General features: G+C 33.6%; 2 protein-coding genes across 2 annotated transcripts; one reads left to right on the top strand and one right to left on the bottom strand.

The window, feature by feature from the left end:
• Window positions 1–11,100: 11,100 nt before the first annotated feature.
• Window positions 11,101–13,519, bottom strand: HELRODRAFT_163709 (hypothetical protein; the record flags this gene model as incomplete). The annotated part of the gene is made up of 4 exons (XM_009027507.1): window positions 11,101–11,437; window positions 11,748–11,871; window positions 12,052–12,187; window positions 12,413–13,519. 4 exons carry the CDS (start codon window positions 13,517–13,519, stop codon window positions 11,101–11,103), a joined length of 1,704 nt encoding a protein of 567 aa, XP_009025755.1.
• Window positions 13,520–14,122: 603 nt separating this feature from the next.
• Window positions 14,123–17,629, top strand: HELRODRAFT_163710 (hypothetical protein; the record flags this gene model as incomplete). Its single annotated transcript, XM_009027508.1, has 10 exons — window positions 14,123–14,262; window positions 14,334–14,555; window positions 14,813–14,904; window positions 15,016–15,122; window positions 15,320–15,630; window positions 15,980–16,057; window positions 16,329–16,627; window positions 17,124–17,242; window positions 17,304–17,367; window positions 17,454–17,629. 10 exons carry the CDS (start codon window positions 14,123–14,125, stop codon window positions 17,627–17,629), a joined length of 1,608 nt encoding a protein of 535 aa, XP_009025756.1.
• Window positions 17,630–17,792: the final 163 nt, after the last annotated feature.

Below are 17,792 nucleotides of genomic sequence, written 5' to 3' on the forward strand. Positions count from 1 at the left end.
GTCATCGTCGTCAAAAGATGGCGATTATGATAACGACGACGATGATGATGACGACGATGAAAATAAGGTAATTAAAAAGGATGAATGGTTGAATGAGTGAATGAGTGAGTGAGTGAACGAGTGAGTGAGTGAGTGGATATATAAAATCAGAAAAAATCTACTGTATTGTATATTAATTATGAATATATTTTAACACTTAAGGCTTCAGCAACATTCCAAAATATGGAAGTAGACAGATTTCAAATTATTCACGATCTTTGGTCCTGCCAAGCTCGCTATTTAGAGTCTTTGATGCAGGTACTTATGTATGGTTCAACTTTATATATGTTACGATGGAGATAGCTGAATGGTGAAGGCGTCTGGCTTTACTGACGCAGTGACCGCATTCGAACGCAAAGACAATTCCGACTAACACATGTGATGTGAGTTGTCGTTGCTATCGTTGTTGATACCTTAGAGGATTTATTAGGAGAAAAATATTTTCGAAATATGAAAATGATTGTAGTAATGGCGATGATGACAGTCAATAATAATAATAATAATATTATTATTATTATTATTATTAATAATTAATAATAATAATAACAATGGTTTTAGTTGGTTAGCCTCTACTATTCCGCCTACAAAAATACGGCGGAGGAAAAAAACAAAACTGAAATTAGTTCGATATTAGTAAGTTTGATGAAGAAACAAATGGTTCCGAATTTGGACCACAAGGAACCTTATTTCAAAGAAGGGTTTTTCTTGGGTGAACATTGTTTTAAGTTGGAGGCAATTATTGTTAAAGATGTCATGAATGGCATGGTTCGTATGACGACGATGATGATGACGACGATGATGTTGATGCTAGTACTGATGATAATGATTATGATAGTGATGATAATGACGATGAGTATGATGCAATCATGATAATGATCACAAATTTTGATTATTTGTCGAGGAAGGACCGTTTTAACGTTGAATATCGATAATAATAAATAATTTTTACTATTGAATATTTTATGTGTTATGAAAATTATCAAATAATAATAATAATAATTATTATTATTATTATTATTATTATTATGAAGATGAAAGATGGTCATGAATGGAAGTCAAGAACATACAAAAACAATAAATCCGATGATAATGATGATGACGTTGACGATGACGTAATCAATAATAATAGTAATAACAATAATAATAATAATAATAATGATGATGATGATAATAATAATAATAATAATTTTGAATCTTTAAAATGTTGTGGCGCTTTATCGGGAATTTATGTTTTATATTATCATCTGAGGAATGCTATGAAGGTTGGTTGGTTTGTTGATTGATTGACTGAAGGGTTGATTCATTGATTGATTGATTGATTGATTGATTGATTCATTCATTCATTCATTCATTCATTCATTCACCCATAGATTCATCCATCTACTCGTTAACTTATGAAAGAAAATAATTTAATTGAATAAATATTATTCTAATTAATTGAATAAAAAATATTTAAGGACATTAGGAGACAGCATCCTAATTCAACCCTGACCCAGTTAGGCAGGTTCAAAGTTCAACTCATGTTAAAACTCAAAAAGGAGCTAAGTGTCATGGCGGCTATTGGGTCAAGCTATTCACCGCAACTGCAGAATGACGTTAATTTCAATTTTTAATATTTGAATTTGTCAAGTTCTATGATTATCATCATCATCGTCACCATCGTCATAACTATCATCGTCATCGTTAATATTATTGCAAACAGCTGTTTAACACAACCGTTTTGAACGACCCGATCTTATTGGCTGACCTCATAAAAACTTTCACGACCCAACCCGAAAACCAGCCAATTAGAAAGTCGCAAAAGGAAAAACATTTGTTCATTCTAAACTGCGTAGCAACAGTTTTGCAGTTGGTTTCCAGTGGCAACAGAGTCATAATGAGTGCCTGGGAGGGTGAAATACTGGCCAAGGTGGTGACATGTTTAAATCAGCATCATTGTCGTCGTCGTCATCTTCAAAATCATTACCATCATCATCCTTATTGACATCATCGTCGCCATCACCTTCATCATTCTGATTTAGCTACATGTTATCTTAACTGATTTTATTTTTAAAGATATATAAGAAATTATCATCTGCATTCCGATTGGACGAATGTCATCTGCACGTGCGACCAATAGCGTTCGAGTATGCCAGGTCCAAAATAAAGTTTAACCAATCAAATAACTTGAATGTCCTCAGTGATTATGAATCTAATTATAACTCTCTACTTGATAGGTTAGGTTGATTAAAAATTGGATTTTAAACTTTATTCTGTTTATTTATTTATTCATATTTATTCTCCAAAATGTCAATAAATAATTCATTTTCTATAATAATAACTTTTTTCAAAATTTAAAAGGTTTATACCTTCTTATTTATCGCTTGCCATTCATGAGTTGGACGATCTACACGTTGGAAAAATTAATTTTTCGTCGCAAGAATTCGTCCATCAGGTTTTAATGATTATTACGATTTATGATGATTATTATTTTTATTATTATTATTGCTACTATTACTACTACTACCCTACCATTACTGCTGCTACTAAGTATTACTGCTAGTAGTACTATTGCTACTAATCTATTTGATATTCTTCTTCTTCTTCCTCTTCTTCTTTTTCTTCTTCTTCTTCTTGTTCTGACTATTATTATTATTATATTATTATTATTATTACTATTATTATTTTTATTATGTTTTTTATTATTCACCAACAATTTCAAAAGGCCTTGAGACAGAAAAGCATAGACAACCTGAGTTTATGCCTGCTAACTCAAACGTTGAGCAACAAACTCGTCGCATGCGCCTTTCAAAGGGCCGTCGCGATGCAACACTTCGACCAACATCAGCAAAACAAATTGTTGACAACACTTTTTTTAACGTTGTTGAGAAATGATTCAACATTGAAAGGGCAATTTAATGAAAAAAATGTTGAAAATTCGCCGTCGTATAATCCAATACAGAAAGGTTTCATGTCACTACAGTTAGAGAAAGTAAGCTATTAATTGTTTCCTTCTGTCAAATTTCTTCTTATTAGTAGTATCCAGAAGTTTGTGCAGCAAAAACGCAGCAGCGTATGCGAATACACGTGAATGAACGCGTTACACGCATTGCATATTATTGGCTCGGATTTCCTTAGAATCGAACGCGGTCTCTATAGCAGCAAGTCTCAGGCGTCGTGACCGTTACACTACATCGCAGTCTTAATCTAAAGTTTAGTCATATAGATTAAATTTTACACGAAATAAATGCTGATCCCAAGGCTCCCATACGTGACGGCATGTTGGAATCCTTCATACGGATCAACAAAACGATGAATATTGACTTGCTGAGTAACACGGATAACATAGAAAGTATCAAAAAGTAATGTGTTGAAGTATTTATTTAAGTATTCAAGTATTTTAGAGCTTATTTAAAAATATATTTACTACTAATACTTATTATTATTAAAATGTATCCAAAACAAAACCCAAACAGAAAATGCATACTTGGCTATCTAAACAACCTAGCTAATAACATTATCTTCAATACGATGATGACCAGCGTGATATCGTGTTATGCTGCTCTTATGGACTTGCTTGTCAAACATCCACCCCTCTTGTTATTTGCTCGTTGTTTATTTGTTTGTTCGTTTGTCTGTTCGTTTGTCTGTTCGTTTGTCTGTTCGTTTGTCTGTTCGTTTGTCTGTTCGTTTGTCTGTTCGTTTGTCTGTTCGTTTGTCTGTTCGTTTGTCTGTTCGTTTGTCTGTTCGTTTGTCTGTTCATTTGTTCCTTCGTTTGTCCGTTCGTTCGTTTGTCCGTTCGTTCGTTTGTTTTTTTTATTTATCTAATGATATTGATGATAATGTGTAAAAATAATCTCAAACAGGAAACTTTTTGAATTTTCTGACCTCTGCAACCAGTTTTTTCTGGACAACACGAAACAACAAGTAAACAGCAGCAACAACAGCAGCGACAAAGATAACGACGACGACAGCAGTGGCGTCATCGACGACAACAACAACGACGACGACGATGAAGTCGGAATGATGAGTAGGAAAGCTCTGAAGCAGTTGCAACAAATGACGTCATCTATCTGCAATCCTTGGTCTCTTCTGTCTAAAAACAAAATCATCAAAATAATCCGTAAAGCATCATCACTAGCACCATCATCGTCTTCGGCATCACTTACTACGTCCTCCTTTTCTGTTTCCGTAGCTTCTCCAGCAATGAAATCGAAAGCAATTGACAGCCAAGCAGCTGTTGGAAAAACCAGCAAATCGGCTGGCGACTCTAAAATTAATCTTTTCGCGCCACTGGCTGTCGCTTTATCCAGCCAGGCCTGTCAGCTTGTTTCTGATTGGTTGTTTATGATGAGATCACTGCATGACGTCATGTGTTACGTCAGCTCCGTTGCCATGGTTTCAGAGGGAGTAAATTTGATGGAATGTTCCGGAAAGAACCAAAGTTTTGGAAACTCATGGGAGGAGTGGGGTGGGAATAACAGGATCGGTGTGTAAATGACGAAAAAAAGATGATGATGATTAATGATGATGATGATGATAGTGATGATGATAATGATTAAGATTACGACATCTTGATTGTTAATTTTACAAGTCTGGAGTCTCACGCTATCGATAACTTTTTAGTTTCAGAAATGAACGATTTGAAGAATCTGACCAATCAAATTGGTCTCAGCAACCGCTGCAGCAACAACAGCAGCAGCAGCAAATGTAAAATCTTGAAAGAGTCATCCAGTTTTATCCAACTCTACCGCCAGGTCCTCTACATGAAGCTGACCTACTTTTTTGGCTACTCCGTATATAGGTCATACGTTAGAAAAGCTGATTCGGATTTGTTGCAGGTCGGTCATGATGATGAGGATTAAGGTGATGATGATGATGGTGGTGGTAATGATGATGATAATAATAAAAATAAAATGTTGATGATAATAAAAAAATAAAATAAAATATAAACAGTTATACAGAGAAACGAGAAGCAATCTTTATCAGAATTTCGGTGTTTCCATTTTATCATCATCACCACCACTGCCATCATCATCGTTATCACCACTACTACCAACATCATCCTCCTCCTCATCATCATCATCATTATCGCTTGAATGTACCTACCTCATGATACCCCAACCAATCTGGCAAACCTCTGATCAAGCAAAAAGATTATACCCATGTAGATACTTTAATCTCAAGTCAGTAATAATACTGCTTATACTTTTTTTTACTCGTCTGTTACTTTCTGTTATCTCGTACTTAAACGCTTACCAATGCTGGGTACATCTTTTGAGTAGTTGTTGTGTCTGTCGTTTGAAAAGCCTTCAATCATCACTACACCATTTCGATGACGATGATGACGACGACGAAGATGACGGCACGATGATGATGATAATGATAATGATGATAATGATGATAATGATGATGATGATAATAATAATAATGGGATGATGGTGGTTATTTATTTTTAGCAAATGTTCGTCATCATCATCCTCATCATCATCAACAACAACGACGACGAAAGAACTCTACCCATATGATGACGTCAAGACAGACGTACATTCTTGCTTCGCTAACATGAATGATAATGATTTGTTAGTTGTTTTTTAATAATAATCAAATAATAATAATGATAAAAATGATAATAAATAATAATAAAATAATATTAATAATAACGTAAAATTCTGCGCAGGAGATTAGCACATGCAGAGACACCAACCTATCCATTATACTGCAGGAACTATTATCATCGACGTCATCATCATCATCATCCACGTCATCGTCATTATCAAGACCGTCATCATCATCACCATCGTCGCATCAAGCGGAAGTTGTTAATGACGATGACCTAATTTCACAAGGAAAAGATAACCAAACAAACTTGAAAATGGCCAAAAAACCGACAAAATACGAAACTCTGATGAACAGTTATTTGACCTTGAGGCAATATTTCGAAGTCAGTTTTGCTCTCGAGGGGATAAAATCGTTTTGGTTTCGATACGAAGGTAGCCGTAGCCGGGCTAGGAAGGAAAGTGAAGTGAATGTCAAGGTCGAATCTAGGATTAATAAGTTAAGGTGAGTTTTATTATAGTTCGAGTATTTTTTTCCATTTCTCCAACACGTATTTTTCAGAGGTAGGTATCAGCAATACATACACACACACACACACACACACACACATTGCCGGTGAGTAGGTACGCTTGAATCGATGCCTGTGTTAGGCGAGGATCTCTTTGCAATCAAACCCCGTAACTGCAACAGCAGTGTCACTCATCTTAACCATTCCACTAACGTGCTGACTAATAAACGATGCTTCCAAATTTAAACAATCCCAAACAGAAAAGCGTTTAGAGAGAAAATTAGGGACGTGGTCTTGGATGAAATCTTAGATGAGGAAAGAAATAAAACTAAGAATTATCTTCCAAAAATAAATTTTGCCGGAAATGATGATGACGGTGGTGATGATGATGACGAGTTAACGTGGATGGCGATGAAGGATCATATCTCGTTGATACAGTTTAAGAAGAAACTAGTTTGTTCTTGTTTATTTAGTCAACTTATTTATTTATTTGTTTTTTTTATTTATTAATTTTTCGTTAATTTATCATTTAAATAGATGAAATCTTTAGTAAAATGTCTATAAGCTGTGTTGTTATTTGATAAATTTTTAAAAGATGATAGATTTTGAAAGATGGTTGTTAAATTAATAAAACTATCTATTGCAAACATTTCATAAATATTTCAAGACAATTATCTCTTTTTTATGACAAACTTTTTAAAATTATTTTCCCCGCCAGATCAGTCAGACGGTCGATCATTTAGAATGTGACATCATAGACCGCAGCAGACGGCATTTGCAGGATCAAATGACGTCACTATTGAGGAGGAGACCACATGACGATGATAGGGTGACGTCACGCGGTAATGTTGATCACAATCGTGAAATCGAAACTGAAACAAACTCAACCAACAACCACATCTCGAAACTAATCAAGGATTTTGTTGAGAAATGTTTGAATATGTCTAATGCTGCAGGTAAAAAAAATTGTAATATTAAAAAGAAAGAATTTGTTCGTATGACTTTTACTGCATAGAATATCATTTAATCTGACAAATGTTAACAACAGTTCTAGCTAACTCATTACAAATAGAGAGAAAAAAGTTTTTTTTTCAAAAATTATTTAGACAGGGTTGTGGTTGATGGAGAGAACGAAGATAAAAATACAAAAAGGGATGATGAGTTGGTTGTTAGGAGGCAGAACTTTCTCGAACATTCTAAAGAGCTGTTGATGCTTGTGAACCGTTTGGAGAGCAGGTAACTTAGCTAGCTATATAACGAATTAAATGGATTAATTGAGAGTCTTAGTAATTGAAATAATATTAAATGTTTTTTTGATTTCGACAAATGAAGTGGTTTAGATCTAGAAAAACTAGCGCGAAAGAGTTACGAATCTACTATATCCTCACTTACGAAGGTTTTTATTTAATTTGAATTTATATTTTTTGAAAAAAGAGATTCGTATTTAAAAAAATACAATTTTTTATTATTATTCAAGGAGTTAAATTTAGTTAAACAAGAATTATCCAATCAAGTCGAGGGCACAAACTCGATCATCCAATGGCGGACGGCGGATAATCACATGACCTGTATAACGGAGCTGATTGGTTTGAAAAATCAGGTTAGTTTTTTGAAAAATAAACTGAAAATGGTGGAAGAGAGAACGAGAAAGAAAATTGGAATGGAGTTTGCCGAAAAGTTAAAGACCACATCGTCGTCCATTTTGAATTCAGAATTGAAATATCATAAAATGAGGTATTTTACGAATTAATAAACTAAATATCTATTTTCCGATGTTACATTTTAATTTTCAAAAAATTCAATTTAATCTTTGGTAAATAGACAAAAAACAATTTAATGAATAAATTGAAAAGTATTTTAAACTTTACAATCTGACAGGCTAGAATATAACAATGACATTTTCAATCAGTTAAATCAGTCGAGATCAGACGCTATTGACGGTATGGCTAGATTAACTTTGAAGCTGGGCTGTCAACCAGGTTAATTTGCTGAGAAAATCCTCTATTTTTCTTTAAATAAATTCATAAAAATCAGAAACAAATTGTAAAAAGAAAGCAAATTTACTTATGATTTAATAAATTTAAAGAAATAATAAACAAATTTATCTATTTAAAATCGAATTATTTCAAATTTAATTCTTAAAAGATGTTGACGGGAACCGCAAAACTATAAAGCTGATTGAGCAGTTAGCTGCTTTGCAAAAGGAGAAGGGAGACCTGAATAACAAATGCCTGCTAGACGGTGTCTTCTATAGTTGGAAACAGTACAGTTCTCATTTGAAACATAAAAATTTGGTTTAAAATTTTTTTTCATATAAAATCGTTTAACTCACTCAATTTTAACGGTTTATATAAATATATTTTAATCCTTTTTCGAATAAAATCATTAAATTTATTCATTTTTATCAATGGTTTAACAGTTTAGTCTACATATATATCTTCAAACAATATTACACAAACGATCACATCAAGATTGAAAAATTGGAAAATTCGCTGAAATTTGAAAGGCGGCAGTTGGAAGAGCAAAAAATATTTTGTGAAAACCAATCCATCTACCAGCAAAAAGAGATACTTGCCTTAAGAGAGTCCTTGAAGCTTGCCAGAGCAGAAAATGAAAAACTTAAAAGATCTCTAGAGAATGAGGTGACATGATTTTGAAAATTTACAAACAATTACAGACAATTATAACTTACAAACGCTGATCAATTAAGATCGTTTACATACACGATAATTGATAAAAAAAGATTTTACGTTATAGCGTGAATTTCTAAGATTAAAAAAATTTTATTTGAATTTGTGAATTTGTCCGTTCTCTAACCATTATTTCATATGTAACTTATCTGATTATTCAATTTTGATACTACCTAATAGATGAAGGTAGGTTTATGAATTAGAGGTTGGACGTGTATGTTTTTTATCATTAGTTAATTCACGGATGGTTTTTTTTGCTAGTCTCAAAGTAATTTTCCACATTCACTAATTTTATTCACCGCTTTTTAATTAGAAAATATTCAGATGGTACACGAACGAAGTTTTAAATTTGCCGGCTTAATAATAAAAACGCTTGCATCAGTTATGTTGTAACATAATTAAACCTTTAACGACCCCCTCCTGCTCAGTCAAACGCATCGGACGTTATAGGAATTGAACTATATTACGTGAAGATATATATTTTCAGATGTTACAGGAATTAAACTATACTACATGGAATGTTTGCTTCGTGGTATAATCACCAGCGATCAATATTGACATTTTGTTGTCAATGGCTATTTTGTTCTATTATAGAAAGATTGTTATAAGGCTATTTCAACCTAAAGTTTCACTTTTCAAGTTATTTATTTTTGTCGATTGTGACGAATTGTTACGTCATAATGTTAGATGAAAGACAAAGAGAAACGGACAAGCGCCATGCAGCAGCAAATCATGTCTGCGAGACAGATGGAGGAAGCGAGGGAGAGCAAGATCAAGGAACTGGTCTGTGGTTTGTTAACGCTTGGAATATTAATTAATTATTATTCAAAAATTTATTTATTTTTTAAAAATAATTTTCATTCAAATCCAGTAATTTTTAATCACCTAATGTAATTTCTAATCGTACGTTGCAATGCTTGCCGTTGTGCAATAGCATGCTAAGGTGGAATGCAAAGAAGAACAGCTGGTGAGCTTGACCGACGACCTCGAGAGGTCACGTGACTTGAGGATTTTGATGGAGGAGAGGTGGAAGAAGGATGTGGAAGAAGTGAAAAGAAAACTTAAGCTGGAAAGAAATTTGAAGATGGAGGCATTCAAAAATGTCAGCGAACTCATCAGCAAAGTGCAGGTGTCCATTTTTTGGATGTACTGTACCAATGTATTGCGAAGATTTTATTGTTTAATTTCATATTTAAATTTTATTTTATTTTAGGCCAATGGAGAAAACAAACTGAAAGGTAACAAATAAATTTTATATTTTTTTTAATGGAAGATAAGTTTCTGTTAATTTTACCATTAAACATTTTTTCTAAAGTTCCTGTAAGGCCAAAAACCTCGAGAGGGCAATCATCAGGAATCCTTTATCGAGATCGTATTGACCAATCAGAAATCGAGCTACTCAAGAGACGCAATCTAAATGGACTGCGTTGCAAATCTGCTTTCGTTAAATCAACCAATAAAAGCGTGAGTTTTGAGAAGGTCAAGCGAATCACAAACAGTTTTCTCGACGTTGATTCGATAAACTTTGAAAGAGTGCCTAATTCTGAGAGAGCATCAGATCAACCAACGCAACAACACTCGAATATTTCAGAAGATTCGAAGGAAAATAATAAAAAGGTACATTATTTTGTCCGCTCAAGTTGATTTTGTTTGCCTCAAACAATATGATTAAAACAAATTAATCAAAAATCAAAGACTTAAAATCGATGAACGACAACTCAATTCTTCAGATCCGTATTACAACCCTGATTGCTGATCAGATCTTAAACAACACCCCGCCGCCCAGTCACCACCTGATGCTCAACCAATCACGGGCCAAGTCGGCAGGCCCCATCAAATCCAACCACGTCGATGTCACGGGCGTTAGGAGTCCTTACCAGTCGACTCAGTTCAGACAAATCCGCAAGAAGCATTCTGCTTTCAATTAACTCATATTTGGGTTTTGTTTGTTTGTGCGTGCGTGTATGTGTTTTAAAACTACCCAAGTTCCTTCCTATTCATTAAATTTAAAGATGTATGTGTGTGTGTGTGTGTGTGTGTGTGTGTGTGTGTGTGTGTGTGTGTGTGTGTGTGTGTGTGTGTGTGTGTGTGTGACTTTATAATATTACGATATCAGATTTAAAATTATTTTGTAACTGTGCAATGATGACTGAGTGGATGAAGAATGTTGTTTCATCATTCAATTCATTCAACGGTTTATTTGGCGAAATGTCGTTTGATATATTCTTGCTCGTAAACTCAACTGTTGATGGTCAGTGTTCGCTTTTTATTTAATTTTTAGTAAGAATAACTAACTGGTGATTGACTAATTAATTAAATTGATAGTTAAGGTTTGGGTTGATCAATGTTTGAAGAATGTTTAGCTTTGGTGAGCGGAGACTTGCACTTATCGTAAATAACGAACCAGTTGTCGTTGTGGCAAGTGCCTCGAGGTTGTGATGTCGAAGAGGTAGAAATTTTTTTATGGTCCTTCAAAGAGTTAGCGCTACTGAGATTCTTTTTTGGTTTTTCAATCGTTGCTCCTTTGCTGGTTTTTGTTGACGTGTTCTTCTTACCTGCACTTACGACCTCCTTCTTCACAGATTTTGTTTCCTCGTTTTGAGTCCAACTTCGATGCGAACCCCCTGCTGTGTCGCGGGAGAAACTCGCGAAATGTTTACGACTGCGTGAAAAAAAAGAATAAGATTGTGAGTTGAAAATTCAGATAGGAAATTATTTAAATTGTAGTAAAAATGTTCCATCTTAGATCAAAGCAACAGATGAATGCAAATTTTACTACTACAAGTTACTGCTGCTGCTGCTACTACTTTTTCTACTACTATTATTATTATTATTATTATTATGACTATTGCTAGTACTCCTTTTACTACTACAATTTCTAAAGTAATAATAATAGCAAAATTAAGCTGTTTATATAGAGCTCTGTTAGCAGTCTAATTCTGTCGCACGTTCATCATAATACAACCACCAACCCGCTTAGAAATGTTTTTGTATCATTTTTATACCACCCGCTATTGTTGTTGCCGGAACTTTTCCTTAGGCCCTTCAGAGATGGAGGGCCTAATTTCACTTCAAAATTTTCTGGTCTCTTCGTGGCTGTTTAAAATACAATTTGATATTACTTTTTATGACAAGTTTAGTCAATGTCAGTTATATTTTTTGTAGGCTGGATTATTTGTAGATAAGAGAAAAATATGACATCTTTTTGCAACTTTAACTATTTTTATACTAATGATGAAACATAATTGTACGGAAATGTAATAGAATGAGCATTACAATGTGAAAACTTTTTCCTTGTAAGAGACCTCCTTCCCGTCTTTGACTTCCTTTGTTCCTCGCTCACGTACTTCAGGCGGTTCATTCTCAACAGTTCCGCCGTCTTTTTGCATGTTCTTTCCAGTTCTTCATTCACCTACAACATTTCGTTTTCACTTACTTTAAGTGTTTTGTTACTTGTTTGTTCTTTTTTTTTAATCTTACTGCGGCCACTATCTTTTATGCGTGTATGTTATCGTTTCAATAATATTTTTATGGTTTCTTTTTGACAGTATCTAGCTGATGTTTTACATTTAAAAATAAATTATTAGTCCTTATTAAATTCAATCATATAAAATAACATTTGTAATATGAATCGTACTTTACAAAGATTTTTTTCAACTGAGATTGCCTTGAAGATGCTGAATTTGAGATCGGATAGCGGCCTCAACTTTTCAGTATTTGATTTCTTCTTAAACGAACTCAACTTACTTCCGGTACAAACACTCGTCGTCATGGTTCTCCGTCTAATTTTACTCGATCTCTGGATGGTCGACTGCGATTGAAGTTTGCTGATTTGCAAGCCGATGAAACGTTTGTGACTGCGCTTCTGCAAAACTTGTTTCTTCGCTTTTATGAATTTGGGGAAGGATCTCGGTTTGTAAAATCTGGGTCGTTTTGTTACTCCTTGTTCAAAATTAAAATCTGCATTCGAATATCCTGAGGAATTGTACTGAACATTTGTTGCGCGATCAAAGTTGAGTTTGGAATAGTAGATATCATTAATTAATTTTAAAATATCTGAATCTGGATTGAAATCTTTTTTTCCATGAAGTTCATACAACTTTTTCAAGTCTTCCAAATGTTTTGCAGATGAATCTGGACCAAACTCTTTGGAATCGGTAAATTTTTTTATAGTTAATAGAAGCAGATTTTGAATTTCTGAGATGGACAATTTATAAGAGCTGTTGAAGATGTTGGCGATAGATGTGGCGAGGGTGTTATCGTTGGAGGAAGATGAATTGAAAAGATTGTGAAGAATGTTATCAGCTAACCGATCTATGTTCAATTCGACTTTTGAGAAGTTTGCTGCTTCTGTTTGAAAATTACTAGAAGAATCTTTGTGATCCAACTGTTGATATGCGGAAGAATTTATAACGAAATTGTTCTCCGTATAGTCGAAAACATTCGTAACGTCTTTCGAACTGATTGAAAATTTTAGTTTATCAGTGGCTGAGCATGAATTGCCAACAAAATTTGCTGAAAATAATTGTTCATCATTAAACAGTTTCCTATTAGATTTGCGCCCGGTAGCAAATCTTTTTCTGCTAAAATTTCGACCCCGAAACAATTTTTTTAGCACAATTTTGTCATCTACTGCTGATTTTTTATAAATATCAACTCCTGTTTTGTTATTGTCGTTTGTAGATTTTGAGTTTTTTAACTTTTTTTTAAACAGTGATTCTGCGTTAGGCCCTAGCTCATACATTTAGGAGAACATTTTATAAACGGTTAATAGTGTTAATGTCTTTTGTTAATTATTGTACTATATGGTCATCTGTGAGGAATTTGTTAATTTGATGTTGTTTGTTTATTTATCTTTATTTATTTTATTTTTCTCTTTACGTCAGAATCAGTAATGAAATTTCACTTCGAATTCTAATTTTTCCATATAAATATATATAAAATAATATATATATATATATATATATATATATACATTCAAATTTTTATTTCTATATATAAATATATATAGAAAGAGAGAGTCGTTAGCATATTTTCTGCTAAGGAATACTTAGCATAAGTGCTATTGAAGGGTCATTAGCATATCAAGTATATGTTTCATTAGAAATCACTTTTGATACAGGTATATGTATTTAGTTTTTTACAGTTTTCGGAGGATGGTACCATGGTACTTGGACTGCGCTGAGGTAAAAAACTGTATTGACTTTCCATAATAATTGTGTGTAAATGCATTTTTCAAAAAATGAATCGTTCTATCGTAACGTGTGACAACATAGAAAGAGAGCCGCACATGTTTCAGATCCAATAGTTACTTAATTAATCAAATAGATTAGTGTTCCGGTAAATAATGGCCGACGATCGTAATGAATTTGAACAAATTGATGATGACAGTTTTGATATGTTAAGTCTGAGGAACATTTTGTTGAAGGATAATCACAATGTTGATAATATCGTGTTATTTCTGTATCAAAGTCTACGTCAGACCGGGTTAATTAGGGGTGGGGGGTTGATTTTTTAGTATGATAGTATAAAAATATATAATTAATTAATTTTTTTAGCAACAAAGGCAGGCCCTTCAGTTTGAAAACAGTGACAAAAATAGTGAACTTCTTATTAGAATTAGTTTCAACTGAAGTGAAAGAAAATGTCCAGAAAAAATACTTTGATGACAAATATGTTTTAGAAAGATTGACATCGTTGATGGTCAGATGTCAAAAAGTTGTTCAGTCTGCTAGATCTAGTGTTCCATATCTTTCCAATGACCAATTAGATGGTGTAAGGTGGGTTATATGTGTGTGTCTGTTTTTGTGTGTATTATGTGTTTATGTGTGTGTGTGTCTGTCTGAGTATGTATGTGTGTGTACGTTATATAATTATTTTGGTTTTCACACATTATTTATGTATATAAGTGTGTGTCTGTGTGTATTTATGTGTAAGTGTATGCAGCGTGTGTGTGTTTTTATTATATAAACATTCCTTATTTTGGCAAAATAGATAGATAAAGTTATAAATATAATTATTTTCTTTAATTTTCAAGTTTTAAAGAATTACTCGTCAGCATGTGCTCATTGTTACATGGTTGCCTAAACAAGACGAACTATTTGATGAATGACTCCATCTATAATTCATGTACGTGTGCATGACTGCCTGCGTCTGTGTGTATTAGCATTTACTTATAATTATAATAATAATAATTAATATTATTAATTACTATCAATTATTTATTATTTTGCAATGCAGATATTAAAATTGCTACATTAGCTCTCCAGTTTGTATCAAATGTTGTCTGTTTGAAGAATGAGTGTCATCAGATAGTTTTGGCGGTTTTATTAGTGATTCTTATTGAGGTAATTGCTTATAATGTTGTGTTGTGTGTTTGTGTGTATGTGTGTTGTGTGTGTTATTAAGAATGAATGCCAATAAAAGCGTTGGCAGTATTATTTAGTATTGTTGTTAAAGTAGTTGTTTATATTTGTGTGTTGGTGCGTGTATCTGTGTATATTTATTATTATTATAATTATTGTAATTATGATTATTTAAACAGTTGATAAAGAATGAATCTATGTTTGATAAAAGTTTCAATTCAACGACGAAAGCCCTGTTGTATAACTGCATTGCTAAATCTGCTGATGCCTTTATACTGCTGAAGAAATATGCAAAAAATAAATTCACCCATGATAATGCTGATGATGAAGGCGATGGCGCTGCTGCTACTGAAGCTGCTGCTGATGATAATGATAAAGCTGGCGGTAATGATAACGATGATATAGTTTGTCTGAGCCACACATTACTGTCATCAATTGTTAAGAAAAGTGAAGAAGACGACGATGATGATGAAGATGTTTGTGAATGGAGGTAGTGATTTTTAATTTAATTAAGTAATTAATTAATTAATTATTTCATTCATTCATTCGTTTACTCATTCATTCATTCTGCTGTTGTGGTGACCGTGTGTGTGTTTGTGTGCGTGTGTATGGGTGTGTGCGTATGTGTTGATACCTCTGAGAGAGAGAGAGAGAGAGAGAGGAGAGAGAGAGAGAGAGAGAGATCATTTAGAAAGAATTAATAGCAATAATAATAATTGTTATTTTTTTATTAATTATGTTACCGTAATTGTTTTTATTAGCATAATTATTATTAAATTATTTGACGCAAAACGAAGATTGATTGATTGAATTATTATTAAATTAACACCTTTGTGCAGTTTATTTATAGTTGAAAAGCTGCTGAAATCTTGTGGGTTTTTGAGGTTTATATGGCCCCATCTCTCTTTCATTGAGAAGTAAGATGATGTTGATGACGACGATGATGAAGATGACGACGATGTTTATGATGAATATGATGATGACGACGACCATGATGTTGATGACGACGATGATGATGAAGATGACGGCGATGTTTATGATGACGACGACGACGATGATGATGACGAAGACGATGATGAAGATGATGACGACGACGATGAAGATGATGACGACTACGATGAAGATGATGACGACGATGATGAAAATGATGAAGATGACGATAATAATAAATTTTTGTTTATCCTTCAGACATCTGGTCCTAGATTTACTACATAACGAATGTGAGCAGTTGAAAGTGTTGGAGACCACAACTACTTCTACTGCATTTACTAATACTATTGCTGCTGCTACTGCTGCCACTGCCACTGCTTCTACGGCTACCACCACTACTACTGCTGCTAATCTTGCTGAAACTTCGAGAGAAAAATTTGAATCACACTTCAACGTTGATGCGTTGAGATTTTTAATCGAATTAATTCTAAAAAGTTATGATAATGACGATCGTAATAATGGCGTTGGTGCTAATAACGATCATAGCGATGGTGGAGGTAATGATGTGGTAAATCCTGATAATGGTGATGGTGGAGATGATGGTGAAATGAGAATGGGATGGTTGGGATCATCAAATCTAAATTGTACGGTTAGAACTTTGTTGATTGGCTGGTTGGTTGATTCATTGAATACTTGATGGATCAATTGACTGATTAACCGACTGACACTTTTCATACCACAGCAGAAAAATAGCGACGACAGCAGCCGAAGCAGTAGCTACAGACATGGCATACTTCATAGTGCATATGATCTGATATCACGTTTGTCTCCATACTTGAGGGGTTATCACCAAACGATGGAGGAAGTGTTACGTCGGGTTGTTCTCATGAATATCGGTTAGTTTGGTGGTAACGATAATAGTGATGATGAGTTAATCTTCCTGTTAATAATTTCGATGAAGATGATGACGACGATGCTGTTGTTGTTGATAGTGATGTAAATATCAACTCACTGACGTCATCATCTTCGTGATGACCATTTTCCTGTTTACAGATATATTGAAGAGAATGTTAAAATCTGGTCCATCCAACGCCCACATCTCATCTGTCAAGAGGAATGCCCTCTCTCTCGTCGCCAACATTACATTCAAAAATAAAACACTACAAGATTTGGTTAAAAGACATTTATTTCTATTATTATTGTTATTGTTATTATTATTTTTATTTTATTTAGTTGAGGGGAAAAGGCGGAATTGAAGCTATCCTGAATATGACTGCCATTGATAAATTCTGCCCAAGTTCGTTTAATTCCTTCATTTATTTATTTTTTCAATCATCTATCCATTCGTTCATTCATTTCATTCATTCATTCATTTTTTTTCAGCCAATCAGCAGTGGGCACTCCTCGCCATACACAGCTTGTGCGTTGGAAATCCCGAGAACCAGGAGTACATATCAAAACTGAAAGTAGAACGGGTCAGCGAACTGAACAATGACCTTCGATCGGTCGGGGTCAATGTCAAGGTCGTCGATGGAAGGTTACGTTTTGAAAGCTCGTAAATGCATCAGTGATTTGACCGTTTTGCAGCATAGCATTTTTTTAAATTCTATTTTTTTTTAATTTATTTGACGTTTTATTGTTTTATGTGTAAATAAAAGTTATTCATTTATTTATTTAATTCTTTTAATTTATGATGATCATGTGGTTTATTACGATTAATAA

The sequence above is a fragment of the Helobdella robusta genome (genome assembly GCF_000326865.2).
Source record: "Helobdella robusta unplaced genomic scaffold HELROscaffold_5, whole genome shotgun sequence".
Taxonomy (NCBI): Eukaryota; Metazoa; Annelida; class Clitellata; order Rhynchobdellida; family Glossiphoniidae; genus Helobdella; species Helobdella robusta.